At 39.0% G+C, this 22,012-nt stretch overlaps 1 protein-coding gene across 4 annotated transcripts in view; it reads right to left on the bottom strand.

Annotated features, from left to right (window-relative positions):
* Positions 1-22,012, bottom strand: part of LOC126106445 (upstream stimulatory factor 2) — a 50,687-nt gene that overhangs the window by 7,658 nt on the left and 21,017 nt on the right. For 3 of the 4 annotated variants that reach the window (XM_049912725.1, XM_049912728.1, XM_049912727.1), the window contains 2 exons: positions 17,041-17,150; positions 11,977-12,117 (listed from right to left, as the gene is read on the bottom strand). In XM_049912725.1, coding sequence (XP_049768682.1) covers positions 11,977-12,117; positions 17,041-17,150 — 251 coding nt within the window. The remainder of the gene's footprint in view (positions 1-11,976; positions 12,118-17,040; positions 17,151-22,012) is intronic. The other variant, XM_049912726.1, reaches the window with a different exon arrangement.

Here is a 22,012-nt window from a genome sequence, read left to right as displayed (position 1 = left end):
TGTGCACAAAGTGGTGGGGGAGCACCACTTACCAAATGGCTATGGCTCGAAGGACAGTGCCCAATAGGCAACCTAGTTAAAATGATCTCCTCGCGGCGAGAGGAGGTTGTCCAAGCTGATGGGAGAGGCTTAATTCCACAGAGCTTGTTCCCATGAAAGAAGTACGAGAGGTGATGCCAAAGTGACATCACCTGCTGGCAGACAGCAACACTGAGATCAGGAAGGTAAGAAATAGCGGGCTGAGATTTGAGGACTGCAGCCTTGGCAGCAGCAACAGCCCACATCGAAACTGAGTTTATTGTGTAGTATCTCTTCCCATGTAATTTTAGAAAAGCCAACTATTAATACCAAAGTGCAGAAGGAGTACCTCTGCTACATCTGTCAGCTACAATTTAATCAGAAATTAATGAACCAAATATTGTGTGTCTTGTTCTCAAATGGAATTTGGGACATTACTGCTAGTCACACACCTGCTACCTACCATGTAGGTAACACAACTTTTCAATTCTTGAATGTAGACATTCAGTATGTTGAAAGCATTACTATTGAGGCACATTTGTAATTTTGCTTTGAACCTGTTTAAAATTCCTATTTCATGTTTTTTGTTAGAATGGTTTTTACTGCAAAAAGGAAGGAAGAGTAAATGGAGAGAGAGAGAGAGTTACAAGATCCTTAGAAAGAACCATGAAATATGTACAGTTATCTACCTCACGCCATACTGTTATTGCTCACTGCCATTGAATTATGAATACTATATTTACTTTGCATGTACTGCCTCACATGATGATTTCATACGGTAAATAGTAAAAGCATGCAACATAAGCCAACATCTTGTCCTTCGATGAGCACAATGATTTTGGTGCTTGGTTCCATTTACGCTGGGAACACTGCGCAAAAAAGTTTTAGTTTAGTCCATACCAGCAGCCATTCCGATATCTGACTGTAGCTATATTACAGTATATTAAGCAACGTTTTAATGACAAACTGGACCTGGTGCCAACAAAGAACTCCTGGACTGATGGTTCAAATTTGGTCCAACGGTGTATCGGAACTTGGTCTAAGAAAAGTTTAAATTGTTTGAAAAATCTGGCTTCGTTTGGATTTCATGTGCAAAAACTATGTTTTTTGAGAGGTTCTTTACACACACCACTTCTATGCCTTAGACCTGTGTGAATGAGTTCAAATCTTTTAAGAAGTTAGACAAACACATGTAATTAATGGTTGTCCTGCACTGTGAAAGCTTTATCTGTCACAACAATATGACAATCTAAAGTTGCACATGAAATGTATGTAAAATCCAGTTTCGTGCAAATCTCACATGCTGAGAAGTTTTAAAGTGAAACAGTTGATGATAGAAAAATGTATCCTTACAATAATTAAAGAAGCATTTGCAATAATCTTTCATCACTCAGGTTTTATGTGCGAAAAAGCATGCATCTGCACATGAAACAGTGTTTCATAGAAATACGTTGCATTTATAAGATTGCATTTGGACATAACCAGTTTTAATTATTACAGTTCATTATCATTTCACTTCTTATATGTATAAGATTTTATTCACCAGTGGCTAAAAATTACTGATAAATTGTTGAACATGCAAAACAGTGCTTGTACCAAACCAGACTTATGCCCAGCCCTCTACAAAATGATATATTGTTTAACGGAGCATTTAAACCTTTATCAATGAGCAGGCATAAAATTGAACTAACCCAAAAATTGCTACAAACATAATCATCAGAATTATCATGCAAACACTGCTTCACAGTTCTTTTTTTCAGCATTTAAGTTTGCTTTTTTGTGTGCACTGTATAAAGCATTTATGGTTATTTTTGATATGTTTGTGTATACAGTCTCATGTGTATATGACTAAAATTTGTTTAAAGAAAAAGAACAAAATTTAAAAAATTGAAACTAAAACACAAAACCTCCTGTAGGCGTGTGACCTTGACGAGGGAGTAAAGCTTGTGTGCTCCGAGGACACATTAAGCTATTCTGGACAGCTTCAGCTACAGCAGGCAGGTAACTGTAGAGACGTCAAACTAACAATACCCAGCTTAAGCAACATGGTCCAAAACACAATTAAGACTTGTACCCGATTGATTGTCATCCGAATGAACAAAAAACAACATTGGTTGCAAAGCTATGGTAGGCTAACATCAAAATTATGGTAGAGTAAAAGTTGGGAACCACAATAAAATATTATATACTGTTTACTACGGCTGGGGAATTTTCAGGATTTTGGGCACAGGATCAGGGACTTTAGCCTATAAACTGCAAGATGCAGGTGTACCAACATCTTGCAGCTGAGTAGTTAACTTATAAAAAAGTGCAAATGTGTCTTTGAAGCTACCAGATAAGTCAAAAAGCTAGTTCCCTTCTTTCATATCCCTAACTCTGCCCAGGACATGTTCACCTTTTTTGTGCTATGATAGAAGCAGTTTTCATTCTGGTTAATTTATGTTTCTGCTAACTTAAATTGTAACTTGTTATCCAAATGGACACCAAGGAATTTTAAATAATCATTAATGTCTACTTCTGGTGCTGGCAGATAATTACCGTTATTCTGAAATTGCAAATCTGAGTCTTTGGAAGATTAAGGTTTAAACACTTGGCTGTGAACCACTAGTAGATCTGCTCAGCTATCATCTGAACTGTCTCTGGCACATGTTAGTTTGTAACTTTGATTAGTCTGCTAGCCCTGTATAGTCTCATGATCCTGATTTCAGCCAAAAAGATGTATGTGCAGTGATTCATGATGAGGTGTGAACAAGTAGTGCAATATTAGTTTTGCAAGTAAATTGATGTGGCAAGTAATTACACCCCTGCATGTTTGCTAGCTTTTAATAATTTTTTTTGTTTTATTAACTAAAATGTCTAACATTATTGTAAAATGATCTGTGGATGAATAAACAACAAATTTGTTGCCCCACCTTATGGAAGTTATTACAAATAGAATTCCACTCATCCTCTCATTAAGTACTCAGTATATGTACACTCGACATTTAGACTTTAAAGTATCAATAACGGATGTTTACGCAAAACTGATCTTTTTGTGTCTCTGGCCTACAAAAGGTTGTTCTGTGTCATCAGAGTCTGAGTAACTGACAGTAGCTAATGATTAACTGTTAGTAACTAATTTTGCCTACTTCAGAAATTAACTGAATCACTGGAAAAAACTATAAAGAGCTTCCTGTTACTAGATAATCACTTACATTTCCAGCTACGATCACAAAGAATGACATAACCTTTCTGCATCTCATTTCTTTTTTGAAATTCTGGACAGAACAAGGATACAATACAGGGAGCAAAAGGTTATATACAGCTTACAGATAAACAAGACCACAGTAACGGGAGTCCAAGGATATGGAAGGCAAACAGTGGTTGGGAAGGCAGTGAAACACTGTTGCAGCCTATTCCTGATATTGTTCAATCTGCACACTGAACAAGGAAACCAAAGAACAATTTAGAGAAGAAATAAAATCTGACAGAATTACATTGTCAGCAGCAAGCATTGGAGACAGCCAAGGACATGAAAGAATGGTCTAACAAAATGAACAGTGTCTTGAAAAGGGGTTACAAGATGAGCATCTAAAAAGGCATAACAAGGGTAAGGAATATAGTCAAATCAGGCAATATTGAGATAGTTAGATTAGGAAAGAGATGAGATTTGCAATAAAGTGCAGACTGCCTATAGCACGGAAGTATTTCTGGGGGGAAGAAAAGGTATTCTTAACATCTGATACAAATTTAGTGTTTGAGAGGACTCTTCCCAAGTTATCTGTCCAGGGTGTAGCCTTGAATGGAAGTGAAAACGTGGATGACAAGCAGTTCAGACACACATAAAATAGAAGATCTTGCAATATGGCACTACAGAAGAATTCGGAAGATTAGATGGGTAACATTAACTAATAAGGAGCTATTGAAGAATTGGTGGCAAAAGAAATTTGAGGCATAACTTAACTAAATGAAGGCATTGGATGACAGGACACATCCTGAGACATCAAGGACTTGTCAATTTGGTATTGGAGGATCAAAAATTGTAGAGAGATTGAGGGACGGGTACAGTAAGTAGGGTCAAATGGATGTAGGCTGCAGTAGTTTGAGACAAAGAGGCTTGCATGACAGGACACACTAGCACTGCATCAATCCAGTCTTCACACCGAAGATCACATCAACACTATCTGTACCTGTTGACCATGTTAAATAACAATCTCCACAGCAGTATGGAGCTGTATGTTGTTTATTTCATTGAGTTTTATTGCTAAACTCTGATTGAAACCACTCTGTGATTGATGTTTCAGAAAGTCAAGTGGTAGGGGCCAGATGCAAGCCGATCATAATTTCTTCTTGAGTGCTGCAGGCTCTCTGTGTTGCTAGTTTTGTAGGTACATGTGGAGCCCCACCTAGTGTGGCTGGCTCCACACTGGCAATATTGCCCTCATTCTGTATATCTGCACACAGCAATGTTTTCCTACAGTAGCATGAATGTCAGTTATGTCACCAGAATATCAATAAACAAATAAAAAAGAATATTTGTAGAATGAATATTATTCAACAGTGGCATGTAATCTGTTGTGAAACATCCGCTTGGGTGGGAGTGAGGCAGGCAAATTTAAACTATCAGTCACGACTCATTGTGTCTGGATAGTTCTGTGGTCAGTACGAATACTGTCTGCTGACAAGAAGGGTTTGAGAACCTGTCCTGTGTACAGTTTTAATGTGACCAGAAATTGTAAATTATTCAACAATGAATGATACTTCCTCCAAAATTTTTCTCAAGCACAAAAATTTTCCAAACGCACCTATCGCAATCAAGACTTTGGGAGTAAATCACAGGTATAATATAGAGACACTATTACCCCTGTCAACTGAGTTCCCGCTACACCATTACTTTCACAACAGCTCCACCGATGTAGATTCCCACAGCAATGTGAAGGTTCATTCCCAACACAGGGTTCATACTGTGAAGTGGTGTCAAATTCTATTCAAGTAATTGAATGCTTCACTCAGATTTAAAATGAGAGTTGAGAAATTATTATTATTAACATGACAAAGATAAACTATTACAGCATTACAAATTATTCCGAGACGTGTGCTCTTTAACCCCTAAACATGTTATTTCTCTTTAAATTATGTTCCAAAAAATGTTAATGTACTATGTCCTATAATGAATGATATTACATAGAGACATAGAAGGATAGCTTTTAAAAGCTCAAAATGATGAGTTACAAAGTTTTGAAGATCACCATTAATAAAATCCAAGTATACTTGTCCACTGGACTTTAACCAAAATATCCTGAAACTTAATACATTTTAGTTTCTGGGTGGATATGTAGTCATACCATATACTTCACAATGATTTCCTGTGAACACAAATCTTTGAGGACCTGGGTAGAGAAAAATGGATGTGTTTATTTTGTACCACTGGTGAACAGTTGGCAGTGAACTGATGTACAGTTGTGACTTTCAGTGACTTGTAAAATCACTTTCTTCTTAACTTTCTGCACTGCTAAATTCACTGGAAAACTCACAAGCACTGCCTAAACAACAATATAGGACAGAGGATGAAAGCACAACTTTTGTTGTAGAGGATCCATAGTTTCACACAGTAAAAACTACATTTTTGGTGACAAATACCTCAAACAAAACATGGCAGTCAGGCTACAAACATAGTACTGGATGCTCTCCAGCAGCTGAACATTAAACTATGAGCACTGAAATGCCTATAGTGAGCCATTCTTTCCAAAGTTGCCCGAGTATATCTGGAATTTTAAGTTTCTGTCAAAATAATAAAAAGCATACAACTCGAAATGTTAAGACGGTTAATGTTTGATTTTTCAATGTTTTAGTCACTGTTTAAAATTTTTTTATTTAATCAGGTACGACCAGTCTGACAGCCCTGCAACTTAATAATTAAAGTGCGACTGAAGCCTGTATGAATGACTTTTAGGCATTTTTATGGCACCAGATAATATCCACAGAGTGATGTGCTATGAGCTACATGGGCAATTTCCAGCTACCTTCTTGTTTTTCCTGGTCTTGTCTTGTGTCTTCATGGGGTCGGCATGTTATTCTGGATGTGGCAATGTTAGCGTTAGACGGTGGCCAGATGCCTCTGTTGGAATTCGCGCATTCCATCATTCTGCATTTATTGCTACCCCATGTGAAAGTGTGAACAAGTTTTCTAAATGTTTGCATATCATTTAACTGAGGCATACTGTGGGTAGCCCGGCATTCACTTAGTTTGATTTGGGAAACTACCTAAAAATCAATACCCAGGCCAGCCAGCACACTGGCCCTTTTAGTTAGTGTGTGCAGCCTATCGACAGATCAATGACCAATTAATACAGAGAAGATATAAATGATGAAACACTACTAGGGCTGAGGATTGTTACTTCTTTTTGGAAAGAGTCGGTGTGTAGTAGAAAGTTTGCCATGTGGTGAGAACTTTTAACTGCATAAACTTTAGTAAGGTCTGAGAATAGTAAATTTAAGGTTAACGAAGTAATGTCCATTTTTGGTCAAACATGGTATATGGCAATATGTACCACTAAATAGGACTGATGTGTGTCCCTACATATCCTTAATGACAAATAATACTCACAAATGAAAGCCTTAGAAGTTATTTTAAGAAGTGCACAAATATTGTGTGGACCTGTTATTTTTGCTTGCACGTGGAGAATCATGCAGAGATGACACGTATCTTCAAGAAGGGATGGCAAATGCAATAAGTTCCAGAGAGAAAGCACCCACACAGACATGAATGTAAAAAAAGTTCTTATTACTTTGGATGAGACCTTGGTGAATATATATTGACAACAGTTATGTGGCTTTTCACGGATGATGCTGTAGTATACAGAGAAGTTGCAGCATTAGAAAATTGCAGCGAAATGCAGGAAGATCTGCAGCGGATAGGCACTTGGAGCAGGGAATGGCAACTGACCCTTAACATGTAATGTATTGCGAATACATAGAAAGAAGGATCCTTTATTGTATGATTATATGATAGCGGAACAAACACTGGTAGCAGTTACTTCTGTAAAATATCTGAGAGTATGCGTACTGAACGATTTGAAGTGGAATGATCATACAAAATTAATTGTTAGTAAGGCATGTGCCAGGTTGAGATTCATTGGGAGAGTCCTCAGAAAATGTAGTCCATCAACAAAGGAGGTGGCTTACAAAACACTCATTCGACCTATACTTGAGTATTGCTTATCAGTGTGGGATCCATACCAGATCGGGTTGACGGAGAAGATCCAAAGAAGAGCGGCGCGTTTCGTCACAGGGTTATTTGGTAACCGTGATAGCGTTACAGAGATGTTTAGCAAACTCAAGTGGCAGATTCTGCAGGAGAGGCGCTCTGTGTCGCGGTGTAGCTTGCTCGCCAGGTTTTGAGAGGGTGCGTTTCTGGATGAGGTATCGAATATATTGCTTCCCCCTACTTATACCTCCCGAGGAGATCACGAATGTAAAATTAGACATATTCGAGTGCGCATGGAGGCTTTCCGGCAGTCGTTATTCCCACGAACAGCCTGAATAACAACTTTTTGCAGTGCAGACTGCTGTGAGACTAGTAGTATGAGAGTCAATGAGGTTCTGGAAGGGCTGTGGAACCATGCCAACCCCAGGGCCATGCCCAGCTGCACTAGGTTTATCAGTGGAGGATCAATGATGCGAACAGCACAATCGAAGTAGTCCCACACATTCTCGATTGGGTTTAAATCTGAGGAGTTTGGTGGCCAGGGGATTACGGTCAACTCATCCTGGTGTTCTTCGAACCATGCATGTACACTCTGAGCTGTGTGAAACGTTGCCATCGTGCTGAGGAAAAACAAATTAAATGTAGGGTTGGACACGGTCCCAAAGACCGTGGCATGCTTGAGTTGATCCATTATGTTTTCCAGAGTGACATCACCCAGCGAATGCCTGAACCCTTCTGATGATTGTTGCTCGGTGCTTGTTTTCAGATGTTTTACACCGTACATGCCAACGGCCACCTGTGTGATTGAGCACAAAACACAATTCATCTGAAAAGACCAGTTGTGATGTTGGCATGCAAATACCAATCTTTGTCATCAATGAACAGCAGTCAGCATGGGTGAATGAACCAGATGCCTGCAGGGGAGGCCCATATGCAGCAACGTTTGCCAAACAGTCGTGGAAGACACACTCTTGGTAGCCCCTTGGTTCATCAGGGTAGTCAGTTGCTCAACTGTTGCACATCTATGTGCCTGTACACATCTCCACAGTTATAATTCATCCCTGTCATCTATGGTCTGTAGTGCACTACAGTCACCTGGGTGCCAGTTTTTTTGGTAGTGCTATTTTGCCACACACAGCGACATATGATCAGTTTACAAACTCAGCCATTTCAGAAATGCTTCCACCCTTGGCCCAAAAACCAATGATCATGCTCTTTTGGACATCTGATAAACCCCCGTTTCTGTATAACGACGACTGTACTGAGGAAATCGAATGATTTCTTTTTAAAATTTCGTCCATCTCAGTTGCACTGATATAAAATCCAGCTATAGTAGTTATCAGATTCGGGCTGATAGAACCATTTTCAAACCACAAAACCTTGCTATTAATGCTAATTATTCTTATAAACTGGTGCCAGAAATCACAGCAAAGTATACAGTGGGCAACAAGTGCCCTCTCTGATCTTAGTTTATGCGACTGTTGCTAATGACTGACACAACCAAACTCCTATGAGCAGCATGCCTTGAATAAGCAAACAACTACACTGTTTTCTGCATCCCCTGCCATGCTTTCTATACCCTTCACTGCTAGTGCTACCACTTGCTGCCAGAGTGATTATCCACGTTGATGTCAAACATGGGTGCATATATATATATATATATAACATTCTTTTATTTATTCTTTCACGTCAGGACTTTTAATACTGATCTTCACGCGAGTGGAAGAAGAGAGAAACTTCTCTGGCACACAATTATAGATACATTGTGACATTTAGGTTACAAGCGGTTTTTAGTCTGTGTGCAGGGTTGTTAGTGGACTTTTGTGTAACACTGACATATGGTGTATTTGCGGATATGATAGCTATCGGTTTTCTGAGGCTCAATTTGGAGTTAGAAATGTCTAAAAGCTAAACCACACAGGTAGAATGGATGGAAATGCATTAGTTTAGTGTGATTTAAATACAAAATTTCAGTGCGAAAGTTAATATAGTAATCATTACACCTAGTAGACAGTTGCATATGAAGAGTTTAGTGTAATTATCTTTGAAAAATAATCACTCTTTCTATACTAATTGTGTTTCAACATTATGAAACAGAACCTTTTGTGAACCATATTCCAGTAGTAAAGGATGTTGTGTACAATGTTGGCTCTGTTTCAAATAGTGCAGTAAATGACAAGTTCATGGCTTGTAGAAAATAAACTATGGCTAAATCACAGTAAGACTTAGTTTTTACAGTTTCTAACACACAATTCAACAACATGTGGTGTCTTAATTTCACACAATGAGCATATGATTAGTGTAAGTGAACAGTTTAAATTTCTAGGTGTTCAGATAGATAGTAAACTGTCATGGAAAGCACACATTCAGGATCTTGTTCAAAGACTTAATGCTGCCATTTCTCTCCTTGAACAGTATCTGAAGTAAGAGATCATTTAACACTAAAATTAATCTACTTTGTTTATTTTCATTCACTTATATGTCATATGGTATTATACTTTGGGGTAAAACTTCCCTTTCTCAAAGGATATTTTTGGCTCAGAAATGGGCTATATATATATATATATATATATATATATATATATATATATATATATATATATATAAAAAATAGAGGGAAACATTCCACGTGGGAAAAATATACCTAAAAACAAAGATGACGTGACTTACCAAATGAAAGTGCTGGCAGGTCGACAGACACACAAACCAACACAAACATACACACAAAATTCAAGCTTTCGCAACAAACTGTTGCCTCATCAGGAAAGAGGGAAGGAGAGGGAAAGACGAAAGGATGTGGGTTTTAAGGGAGAGGGTAAGGAGTCATTCCAGTCCCGGGAGCGGAAAGACTTACCTTAGGGGGAAAAAAGGACGGGTATACACTCGCGCACGTGTGGATGGATATGTGTGTGTGCGCGAGTGTATACCTGTCCTTTTTTCCCCCTAAGGTAGGTCTTTCCGCTCCCGGGATTGGAATGACTCCTTACCCTCTCCCTTAAAACCCATATCCTTTTGTCTTTCCTTCTCCTTCCCTCTTTCCTGACGAGGCAACCGTTGGTTGCGAAAGCTAGATTTTTGTGTGTATGTTTGTGTGTCTATCGACCTGCCAGCGCTTTTGTTTGGTAAGTCTCATCATCTTTCTTTTTAAATATATTTTTCCCACGTGGAATGTTTCCCTCTATATATATATATATACATATATATATATACATATATATATGCGCGCTGTGACTTACCAACGGGAAAGCGCTGGTAGATAGACAAAAAAAAAAAAAAAAAAAAAAAAAAAAAACCACACACACACACACACACACACACACACACACACACACACACACAAATATCAAGCTTTCACAACCCACGGTTGCTTCATCAGGAAAGAGGGAAGGAGAGGGAAAGACGAAAGGACGTGTGTGTGTGTGTGTGTGTGTGTGTGTGTGTGTGTGTGTGTGTGTGTGTGTGTGTGTGTGTGTGTGTGTGTGCGCGTGCGTGCTCGTGTGTATACCTGTCCCTTTTTCCCCCACAAGGTAAGTCTTTCCGCTCCCTGGATTGGAATGACACCTTACCCTCTCCCTTAAAACCCACAGCCTTTCGTCTTTCCATGGGTTGCGAAAGCTTGAAATTTGTGTTTGTTATTGTTTCTATCAACGTACCAACGCTTTCATTTGGTAAGTTACAGAATCTTTGTTTTTAGATATATTTTCCCCACGTGAAATGTTTCCCTCCCCCCCCCCCCACCCCCCCATTCCACGTGGGAAAAAATATCTAAAAACAAAGATGATGTGACATACCAAACAAAAGCGCTGGCAGGTCGATAGACACACAAACAAACACAAACATACACACAAAATTCAAGCTTTCGCAACCAACGGTTGCTTCATCAGGAAAGAGGGAAGGAGAGGGAAAGACGAAAGGATGTGGGTTTTAAGGGAGAGGGTAAGGAGTCATTCCAATCCCGGGAGCAGAAAGACTTACCTTACCTGTCCTTTTTTCCCCCCCTAAGGTAAGTCTTTCCACTCCCGGGATTGGAATGACTCCTGACACACACACACACACACACACACACACACACACACACACACTTATTGTTAACAGGGAATGACAATATCAGTTTATTCCCAAGAATTAGCTTTGCATTTGAATCACTCTTCCTCGACTCTTGTACAGAAAGGTGTGCAGTATACTGTCGCATCCATTTTCAATAAGCTACCACAAGAATTCAATAATCTTTGGAGTAATCCCTGTGAACTGAAGAGTTCCCTCATGGGCCACTCCTATTCTGTCAAGGAGGAAAAATTAAGCTGATTCCTATTGTTGATTGCGTTTACTCGAACTTATGGTTTGACTTATTATGGGTTCATACACATTTTATTTTATCTGTTTTTTTATGTTTTAGTTTCGTGTACTGACACATTCCATAACCTTGGAGATTTGATTCTCAATTTGATACTATGGAACTAGACATGTAAATACAATAACAAAATTAAGCCGTCCCGATGAAAACAAAGAAATCTGAGAGACGAAAAGTCAACACTGACAGTCAACAATAGTTGGTAACTATGGATAATGGACAGCCGGATAGTACTACAGCATACAAGGGAAGAGATGCCACCTTATAAATTTTCAGTAGAGACTTTCCATATCCAATTCCTGTATGTCTCATACTATTTGTATTGTAAACAGTATATGTTGGCAACTCATGTTGTTAAGACTGTCAACTACAGCGCAGTCACCCACTACATCTTACAAAGTTAAAAGTACAAGTTTCTTACCTGACCAGTTTTTGTAGATTCAGGTGAGCAGTTTGGTATAATCTTGCTGAGTTTCCCAATCCAGTTGTTTATTTTATCCCTGCGCCTCCTCTCAACTTCATTATGCGTTGCTCTTCTCCTGTCATCACGCTGAAACACACACTAATCATTTACTTAAAAAAAAATCAACATGAACAGTACAATATTTACATTTGAAAAGTACTTGAATCTGCAATATCTTTAAGGGGAATTACATAGATATGATTTGTATAATACAGCCAACTGGTTGCAACAAAATTTCACTTTAACCTGCTTTCAACACCCACAATGGGTGTCTATCAGAAAATCCAAACAATTACCTAAAAACGATTACAAAACCATTAACACAGAGAAAACCAAGAATAGAGTGTTATTATACTGAACAAATTTATGAGAAGACTATACTAACATATAGAAAAGATTAAGAACAAAAAGCTCTCATCATATAAAATACATCATAAGAAGATAATATCTGAACTGCATACACTGGAACAGACAAAAACTTGGTAATTGTCAGTATAGTTATAGCTACATGGCGTAGCACACCGTACACCACTAAGGGCTGTAAGAGGAAACAGGCACTGGATGTGGCATCAGACAGAGTGTCACTAGCTGAAGCTGCCACAATGTGGTCACAAAACAAGTCATGCCATCTATTAACAGTTTAAGAAATCAGCTGCTGAAATTTAAAAAATAAACAACATACAAGAGTTTATCTCACAAGTCAATTGCCAGGCAATCCATAGCAATTATTCTATACATTTTGTATGAAAATGATTACAATGTAATAAATAAAAGGGAGAGAGGAAGGCAGTATTTTAAAGTCCGCTCTGACGAAAAAGACGAGTCAATTTTAGGTGTTTCTACGTAAGGGCTTTATATTACTGGAGGAATTTTTATTGCATAGTTGCAAATGTTCATTCAGAATTAAATTGTCACAAAGAGAAAAGTGTTTAAAATTTTGTAACACACTGAGTATATTAAGTCTAAAGCCATACTGTCGTGAACTTATGGTCAACAACATATGAGTTTTTGTACCTCTCCATTAAGGAGATGGGGCCTGGTTAAGTTAAAAGAGCCCGAGTTCGTTGAGGTTTCCGAAGTGACCTTTAGGCAACGATTAAAACAGGAAAAGAATGCATTAGAAGGTGAATGAGTGGTCTTGAGAGATGAAATAATGAAGACATCAGAGGACTGAACAGGCAAAAAGACAAGGCCTGGAGGTAATACTTGAACAACGTACAAATCATTGCACTTAAATAACAAAAGTAGAAAATATAAAAATGTAGCAAATGAAGCAGGCAAAAAAAGGGAACACAGACCTCTACAAAATAACACTGACAAGAAGTACAAAATGGCTTAGTAAAAATAGCTACAGGACGAACATTGAACTGGAGATGTATGCAAGACTTGGGAAAGAAGAAATTTTTGGAGAAACACCAGTTTGGATATCAAGAGGCTAGATCGTATTCCAGTACCAACCAACAGCGGAAAGGTTAAAGGAATATACAGGAGGGTTATATAAAGCCAACATACTTTAAGGGAATATTATAGAAAGGAAAGAAGAAGATGAAATGGGAAATAATATATGACAACGTCTTTCATGATGGTACTGTTGTGTAACACATTCTGGGACTTCTTGCAGTGTCTATTTAGGATAAAACCTCATCCTTTGTCAGGTGCCACTGACTGACTACACTGCTGCTGAGGTGGCTTTATATAGTCCATAGATGACTTCCAATTGATAGGTAATTACATAATGCTGCCACAAATGGTATCAAAGTCCGCACCTTTGGTGCCACTGCTCCCGTAATACCGTAAACATTGCGACTATTATCTCTGCCTCTTCTCTGCATCAAGAGCTCGCTTCCGTGCACCACTAAGATGGCATCCACCGTCACGGTTGAAGATCCTGTCATACATTTTTATTTCTACAGCCTCCTTAATTACAGAATCTCAGAATGTAAAAGCATAGGACAAAACCTTTGTTTTATCAAACAGTATTTTGCATTTTCTGTGAGGCTGTGCCCAGCAATTGCAAATTTCTCCAGTTTTCGCTTTTTAATAAGCCATTAATGTTCTGAACAGTGGTCAGAAATGGTTTGGATAAACTGACTGATTTAATTGCTACCACACTCACAATGAATGTTACAAATCCCAGGGACCCTGAAGCTGAGAATATCATTAACAGATTGCAGGACCTCTATCTTCATAGGCGGTCAAAAAATAAGTCTTATACCTCATCTTCCCACGATCCTGCCTGTTTTACTCAATGTACCACTGTAAAAAGGAAGAAATACGGTCCGTAGCTCATCACGTGAATGTTTCAACATTTTTCACATGTAGTTCAGATGGTTGATTTCAGAATCCAAGTGGTCCTCAGCAGAAACAGTTTCTGCTTGTGTACCCACGTATTTACAATTGCTCTCTTGTGGACTGGATGATGAAAACTCTGAGCACTAAGATATAGATCTGTGTGTGTCGGCTTGTTGTACACCGAGTGGCAAAGATGTACATCCAATTTTAATTGTACCAACAAATTTAAAAATGGCAGCCATCCTCCTTTCTATTTTTGTACATACTGTTCATATGTTCAACAAAATGCTGAAGAGCTTCTCCATTAGATGGCTAGACCATAGACATATTGTCAATGTAACAATAAAACAAAAATTGACATAGGGGAGTCAAACAAATTTGACGCACATTCCTGAAAATGTTCCATAAAAAAGTTGCTCACTGCAGGAGACAATGGAGAACCAATAGCCATTCCATCCCCCATTTCATAAAATTTACCACTACACAAGAAGTAAGCATTCGTCATCTCATGTCTGAACAACTTTATCGTCTTAGGTGGAAAATGCTCTGACAACAGTTTTACTGTGTCCTCCACAGGAACTTTAGTAAATAGCGAGACCACATCCCGGCTGACTAAAATATTGTTTGGACCAACTCTTCATTTTCCTCGAACTTCTGAGAGTTTCTGATGTGAAGTTTGCGGCCAACTATCCGAGTCATCAGCTTAGTTAAATATATGGTCAGCCCTTTGGTCTCAATAGAATACCCTCCTTGTGGAATTCAGATAATCTGTCCAGCCTTGGAGATATAGGAGCTCATACTCCAAGATTTTAGATGACATCCTCTGGTAGACTAAGAGTTCTAGAGTAGTTCAACCATTTTTTTCTGCTGCATGGCAGATTTGAGTACTTGTACATGCTATCTTTCAACAACGATACCACTTTGCAGTGATATTCAGTGGTATTAAGAACAACTGTGGCATTCCCTTTGCAGCCAGAAATTTGACAGTGTACTGAAACTTGTAAGTGAAAACAAAGCCTCTGGAATACAAGATATTCCATCAGAATTATTAACATTCTTGGAAGAATTTACCTTGAAAAAACTAATCCACTTGGTGCACAAGATATTAGACATGTAAAGTTACCCTCAGACTTCAAGAAGAATGTGAGAACTACAGTTGCAAAATAGCGAGGTGCTCACAGGTGTTGTTAATATTACTGAAAAATCAGTTTAATAAATCAGGGATGTAAAATTTTGATATGAGTCCATTAACGAAGAATGGAAAAACTGATAGATTCTGACATTTGGTCAGATCAGTTTGGGTTCTGGAGAAATGTGCAAACACCCAGGGCAATATTGAACCTGTGACTTATCTTGTTCAAGAAAGGCAAACTTACATTTGCACATTTGTGAAAAGAACACACTCTCTAAAGTTCTGAAGGCAGTAGGGATAAATATAGGGAGCAGCAGATTATTTACTATCTTACAGAAAATGATAGCTATTATGAGGGTGGAAAGACGCGAAAGGGAAGCAGTAGTTGAGATTTTGAAATTCTGAAGATAGCTGCGGTAAAAATACAGGGAATGAAAAGTTATTTACAACTTGTACAGAAACCAGATGGCAGTTATAAGAGTTTAGGGGCATGAAAGGGAGGCAGTGGATGAAAAGGAAGAGAGACAGGTTGTAGCCTACCCACGATGCTATTCAATATGCGCGCGCGCACGCACGCACGCACGCACACACACAAATGGAGTAGCAATTGAAGTTCAGAAAGAAGAAAAGAAAACTGAGGTTTGCCAATGATACTTTAATTCCAGAGACAGCAACGGACTTGGAAGCACAGTTGGACTGAATGGACAGTGTCTTGAAAGAACGATAGAAGACGAATATAAAAAAAAGCAAAACATGGATAACTGAATGTAGTCTAATTAAATCAGGCGAAGCCAAGGAAACTAGACTAGAAAACAAGACACTTAAAGTAGCAGATGTGTTTTGCTACTTGGGCAGCAAACTACCTGATGATGATCTAAGTAGAGAAGATATAAAATGCAGATTGGCGACAGCAAGAAAAGTATTTCTGAAAAGGTAAGTCTTAAAATTAAACATAAATCTATACATTAGGAACTCTTTTCTGAAGATATTTGTCTGGAGGGTTAATGCGGAACTTCCTGAGTTATGTAGGAATCATTAATTTTGTAATTGGAAGGGGGGGGGAGGAGGAGGAGGAGGAGGAGGAGGAGGAAGAGAGAGAGAGAGAGAGAGAGAGAGAGAGAGAGAGAGAGAGAGAGAGAGTGAGTTTGTGTGTGTGTGTGTGTGTGTGTGTGTGTGGGGGGGGGGGGGGGGGGGGGGGGGGTAAACATGGTAAAAGGAGACTAGAGGTTGACTACAGTAAGGAAGTTCAAACTGATGAATGTTGCAGTAGTTATGCAGAGATGAGGATACCTGTGCAGTATACATTAGCATGAAGAAATGCATCAAACATGTCTTCACACTGAAGGCCACAATAACATCAAGGATTAAAGTTATGAGAAGTATATTATCACTATAATATCAGTAATGGTGCGGTACACAGCATTTAGTAATTATTTTTATCAGTGAAAGATCTTACCTTTAAGACATTCGCACTAACATGAAAACATAGCCTACCAACTTAAAAAAAATCAGTTCACAGCCATGCTTACATGCACAGACAATCTTCACAGACATATTATCTTGATTACCAATGAACAGTCGCTTACGAAACTACATACCGTGGGCACTATCCCCCTTCCCAAACTTGATTCAGATGTTCGTGTAGCCACAGGCCTTGCAGTTTGTGTGGTGAATACCTCAGGTGTGCTGCCAATCACATATACTTGGCCTGCAATGAGGAAACAAAAGTTAATATTGTGAGCAGCAGGAATCCATGTTCTGCTTAGGTTCGAGCAGTTGAGAAGAGTACTGTACATAATAATTTCAGTTTTCAAATTATTTAAAATTTTCTTTACATAATGTTTTATCTGCATTCAAACTGTTACTCAAATTCACATTTGTGCCCATTTACAGTATCAACCAGGAGTGGGAGCGAGTCGTAAGTAATAGGGTGGCAACTAATTAATTTTGATTGCACTCTTAATCATGCCATTTTGCGATTTCATCTAGAGTCTGACAGAAAAATGTATACACTCTTTGTCAGGTTCTATTGAGATATCGATATTGTCATATGATTTCAGTTACGAGTGTGTCCTAGTACGGGCTTTGGCTCAACAGATGTTAGTACTTTCATCTCGGTATTAAGAAAACAAGATAGCTGGAGCACACTTGACATTTGAGCAACAAAAATGTATTGTGAAGTGGTTTTAAAGTTTGATAATGCTGCTGAAGTGCATTGTCAGTGCAGGTGGGAGTTTGAAACAGAACCACCAACCAGTCTAACAATTATATGCATCATTGACAAGTTTGAATTGCATGGAACAATTTGTTATATTCACAAAGTAAGATAGGGAAGACAGCATACAGCTAGCTACAAGTCCTGCTCTCGTGTTGGAAACTTTTGGTAATTCTCCACAGAAGTCTGCTACACAATGTGCACGTGCAGTGGGGGTTAGCAGTACAAGTGTACGAAGAATTCTGAAAGCTGTGAAGTGGAAAGTTGACATTCCACGATTACTGCAAGTGATTAATCGTGATAATCCTGATCACTGAATGCAATTTTACGAATGGTATCAGCAAATGGTAACTGATGATGAATAATTTGTGATGAAGGTAGTGTGGTGTGGTGAGGCACAATTTAAACTTAATGGAACCGTGAATCAGCATAACTGTGTGTACTGTGCACTGGAAAATCCGCATGTTTATGTAGATAAAGCGGTCAATCTACCAGGGGTTCATGTATTGTGTGGACCATCATCTACGCTCTTAGGATGACCCTTTTTCTTTGATGCTACTGTCACTGGAGAAATGTACCTGGAAATGTTACACACATCAATTTTGCCAGGTATACATGCACTTTATGGAGCTGATGAAGAGGTCTTCCATCAGCAGTATGGGGTGCTACCACACTACCACCTAGCCGTTGAAGCTTTCCTGGATGGCGATTTTCCGGGACATTGGATTGGACAATGAGGGCTCATTGAGTTCCCTCCGTGCTTGCCGGATCTAATACCTGTGGACTTTTACTTGTGGGGAACTGTGAAAGCTAGAGGAACTTTGCTGGGAGATTACAGCAAAATGTGCAGCAATCGCCACTGTAACAATGACTGATGTAGTTGTGGTGATCACTCGTCGTTCTGCTGTGTGTATAGCAACCAACAGTGAACATTTTGAACATTTAAAGTAACGATGTGCTAAACTGAAGGTTGTTCAACACGTGTCATCAATTACTAAATGTAAAATAAACATACTTTTTGTTCTTTGAAGTGTGTATACATTTTTCTGGCAGACTCTGTATTTCCTTAAGTGTGAGGATTTGTGGAGACTCGCGAACAGCAATAATCCATGTTGTTAATGTATGGATTCAAATTAGATGGTTAACCACAGAAGGTATTAACAACGTACACATTACTTAAAAATTTAATCACTAATCCGATAAAACCTGCTGTCCATCATCTAGATACATCCATAACTAAATACATCAGAAATGACGCCATACTTCCTAATATTTACAGAGCGCGCCTTTGATGTCTCAGATGGGGTGGGTGCTACCACTGACCATCGCAATAGCCAAACTTTTGATCGGAGATATGCCAATAATTTGTTCATAAACCATTATAAAATATAACTGCTTTTAATTACATGCATCATCAAGAATCAACTCTGAGCACCCATCTACAGCTCTGGTATTTCTTCTTGTGATTTTGCTGTGTTACATAAGTGAAATCTGGTGAAGACTATTTTGCATAGACAAAGAGGTTGTGCTAATCTAAGTCATTTAATTTTCTAGCTGCCTGACAACACTCAGAAACTCGTTTGAAAAGTGGTTTTGAAGGCTGCATCTTATAAATTCAACCAATGGAATCAAGAATGGCACACTGGCAGTGTACAACGTGTGTTCAAGAAGTAAGGTGACTTTGTATTTTTATGAAAAAATATTTATTTATTCATCAATATTCATGTTGTTCCCTCCAATACAATCCCCCCCCACAGATACAATACACTTGTGCCAATGTTTATTCCAATCTTGGAAGCACTTCTCATAAGCACTTTCTGGTACAGTCTCAAGTAGTTCCAGCGTTGCAGTTTCTATTTCCTCAATTGTTGAAAATATGTGTTATTTCATAGGTCTCTTCAGTTCTGGGAACAGGAAGTCACCAAATCTGGTGAATACGATAGCTGAGGCATGATTGTCGTCTTTTTTTTTTAGGGGGGGAAAAACACAAAACACACACACACACACACACACACACACACAATGATGATGAGGTGGTGCATTGTCGCGATGCAGAAGCCCTGAATTGTTTGTCCACAATCCTGGACATTTTTTGCCTACTGCTTCTCACAAATGGTGCATAATGCCAGGGGTGCGCGCGGGGGAGGGGGGAATAAAGTGTGTAAAATTTTGATGTTTGATTTAACTTGGCATGCTTTTTTCAGTCTTTGCTCTCCGCGATACTTCCATTTGGACAACTGGGCTTTGGTTTCACCGTCATAACCATAAACCCATGTTTCGTCACCAGTTATGACCCTTTTGAGCAAATAAGGGTCATCACTGATGTCATTCAGCAGCTCATGCGACGGATCTTCTGATCAAAACTGAGAAGATTTGGAACTAACTTCGCTGACACACGTCTCATGCCCAAAACATCTGAAAAAATTGCATGACACGCGCTGACCGATAGGCCAACATCCTCAGCAACTTCTCTTACAGTAATTCAACAATTTTCCAAAATAATTTTCTTCACAGCTTCAACATTATCATCTGATGTTGATGTGGTGGAGCATACAGAGCGAGGTTCGTCCTTGGCATCTTCTTGGCCATCTCGGAAGAGCTTGTACCACTAGTAAACTACTACTTCTTTTTTCCTTTTTCTTTCTTTTTTTTCTTTTTTTAGTAGACTCAGCATATGCCACTGTCAGCATTTCAAGTGTTTTAGAGCACTTGATTCCATTTTTCACACAAACTTCGATCAAATTCTTTGCTCTATTTTTTATAATTGAAAATTGCCGAGCACACTAAAACATGTCTAACCTTTTTATCTGTCAGAAACAAACTAAGTATGCTGAACACCTTAAACTGTGAACATATTTCCAGGACATGTGTAAAAGAGAGAGAGAGAGAGAGAGAGAGAGAGAGAGAGAGAGAGAGAGAGAGAGAGAGAGAGAAGAGGAAGAGGAATATCGATACTCAAATGTACGTTGCCAGCGCAATTTGAAAAGTCACCCCACTTTTTGAATAGTCCTCGTATGTCACTGGAGTTTCCATGTGTGTATGGGAAAGTTTTAACTGCAATTTAGTCCTGAATTTGAGGGAATTCTCAATGGAAATGAGCATACAGCATAGTGGGCCAGGAGTTACCCATTTGGGGAAGTTCGGCTGCCGAAGGCAAGTACTTATTGCATTCGATGCCACATTGGGCGACTTGCGCGTTTGAGATGGGGATGAAATAATGATGAGGACAACACAACACCCAGTCCCTGAGCGGAGAAAATCTCCTGCCCCACCCGGGAAACGAACCCGGGCTCCTTGGCGTGGCTTTCCGCCACGCTGACACTCAGCTAACAGGGGTGGACAGGGAATTCTCAGTGGCTTCAGTACACGGCATGGTAGTAGCTAATGGGGGAAGTGTACATTATGTAATGTCATGTCCAGTGGTGAGACTCGTTTACGAAGGACCTGAAATCTGAATTACTAACAGATGTAAATCAAATGCGTGCTTTCGGCTGATCAGTAAGTCAATTGATCCATTGTTGATGTGGGATAGCAGCTGGTCAAATATTCAACAAAGAAATTCGCCAAACGGTGGTGCAAATTGAGAAGTTATTTTATTTTCGTTACCTGTTTCGGCAATTTATTATGCCGTCCTCAGGCCTCACATGCGCCTCTAAAAAATAATTGACACTGGCATACTGGGGCCATGTGTTCCTGGATGTCATGAATTCTCAGCTGCTGAAGCAGTCAAGTTTTCGAAGAAAGCACTTTAATAATTCACGGCATACGGAAAGATATTGACCCAGTATGACAGTATCTATTATTTTTGAGAGGTGTATGGGGGGGGCCTGAAGATGGCATAATGAATTGGCGAAACTGGCAGTGAAAATAAAATAAAAGAAATTCTCAATTTGCACAGCAGTTTGGGGAATTTCTTTGTTAAATAAAGATCAGAAAAGTTGTTGATTATATTTTTCTGCCTGGTATTTCAACCAAAGACCCAGTCATCTACAGGTACTCCATGGGCTCAAACCAAACTGGAGTAAACCTAGCAACACAGCTTGTAGCAAGTGAAAAAAAAATGACTGAGCCCATCATCAAAATATCGGGCAGAAAAAATACCATCAATGAATCTGTTGAACACCAAAAGCTCAACATTAATCAATCATGCCAAGGAATAGGGTGAGTAGCCACTATTGTTTCCATAATATTATGGAGATAAAACTCAAACAGCACTCGCACAAACTTAGTCCTCTTACACAAATGTTCTGAACACTGGCATATGTGAAGAATGCAAACATTGTTATCGAAGCATTTTATACTAGTAAGCAGCAGGGCAGTAATTATGAATGTATGTTGACAGTATTAATTGAAAA

This window comes from Schistocerca cancellata, chromosome 10 (assembly GCF_023864275.1).
Source record: "Schistocerca cancellata isolate TAMUIC-IGC-003103 chromosome 10, iqSchCanc2.1, whole genome shotgun sequence".
In the NCBI taxonomy this organism is placed as follows: Eukaryota; Metazoa; Arthropoda; class Insecta; order Orthoptera; family Acrididae; genus Schistocerca; species Schistocerca cancellata.
Note: the sequence above shows the minus strand (reverse complement) of the source record. Positions and strands in the feature narration are given on the sequence as shown.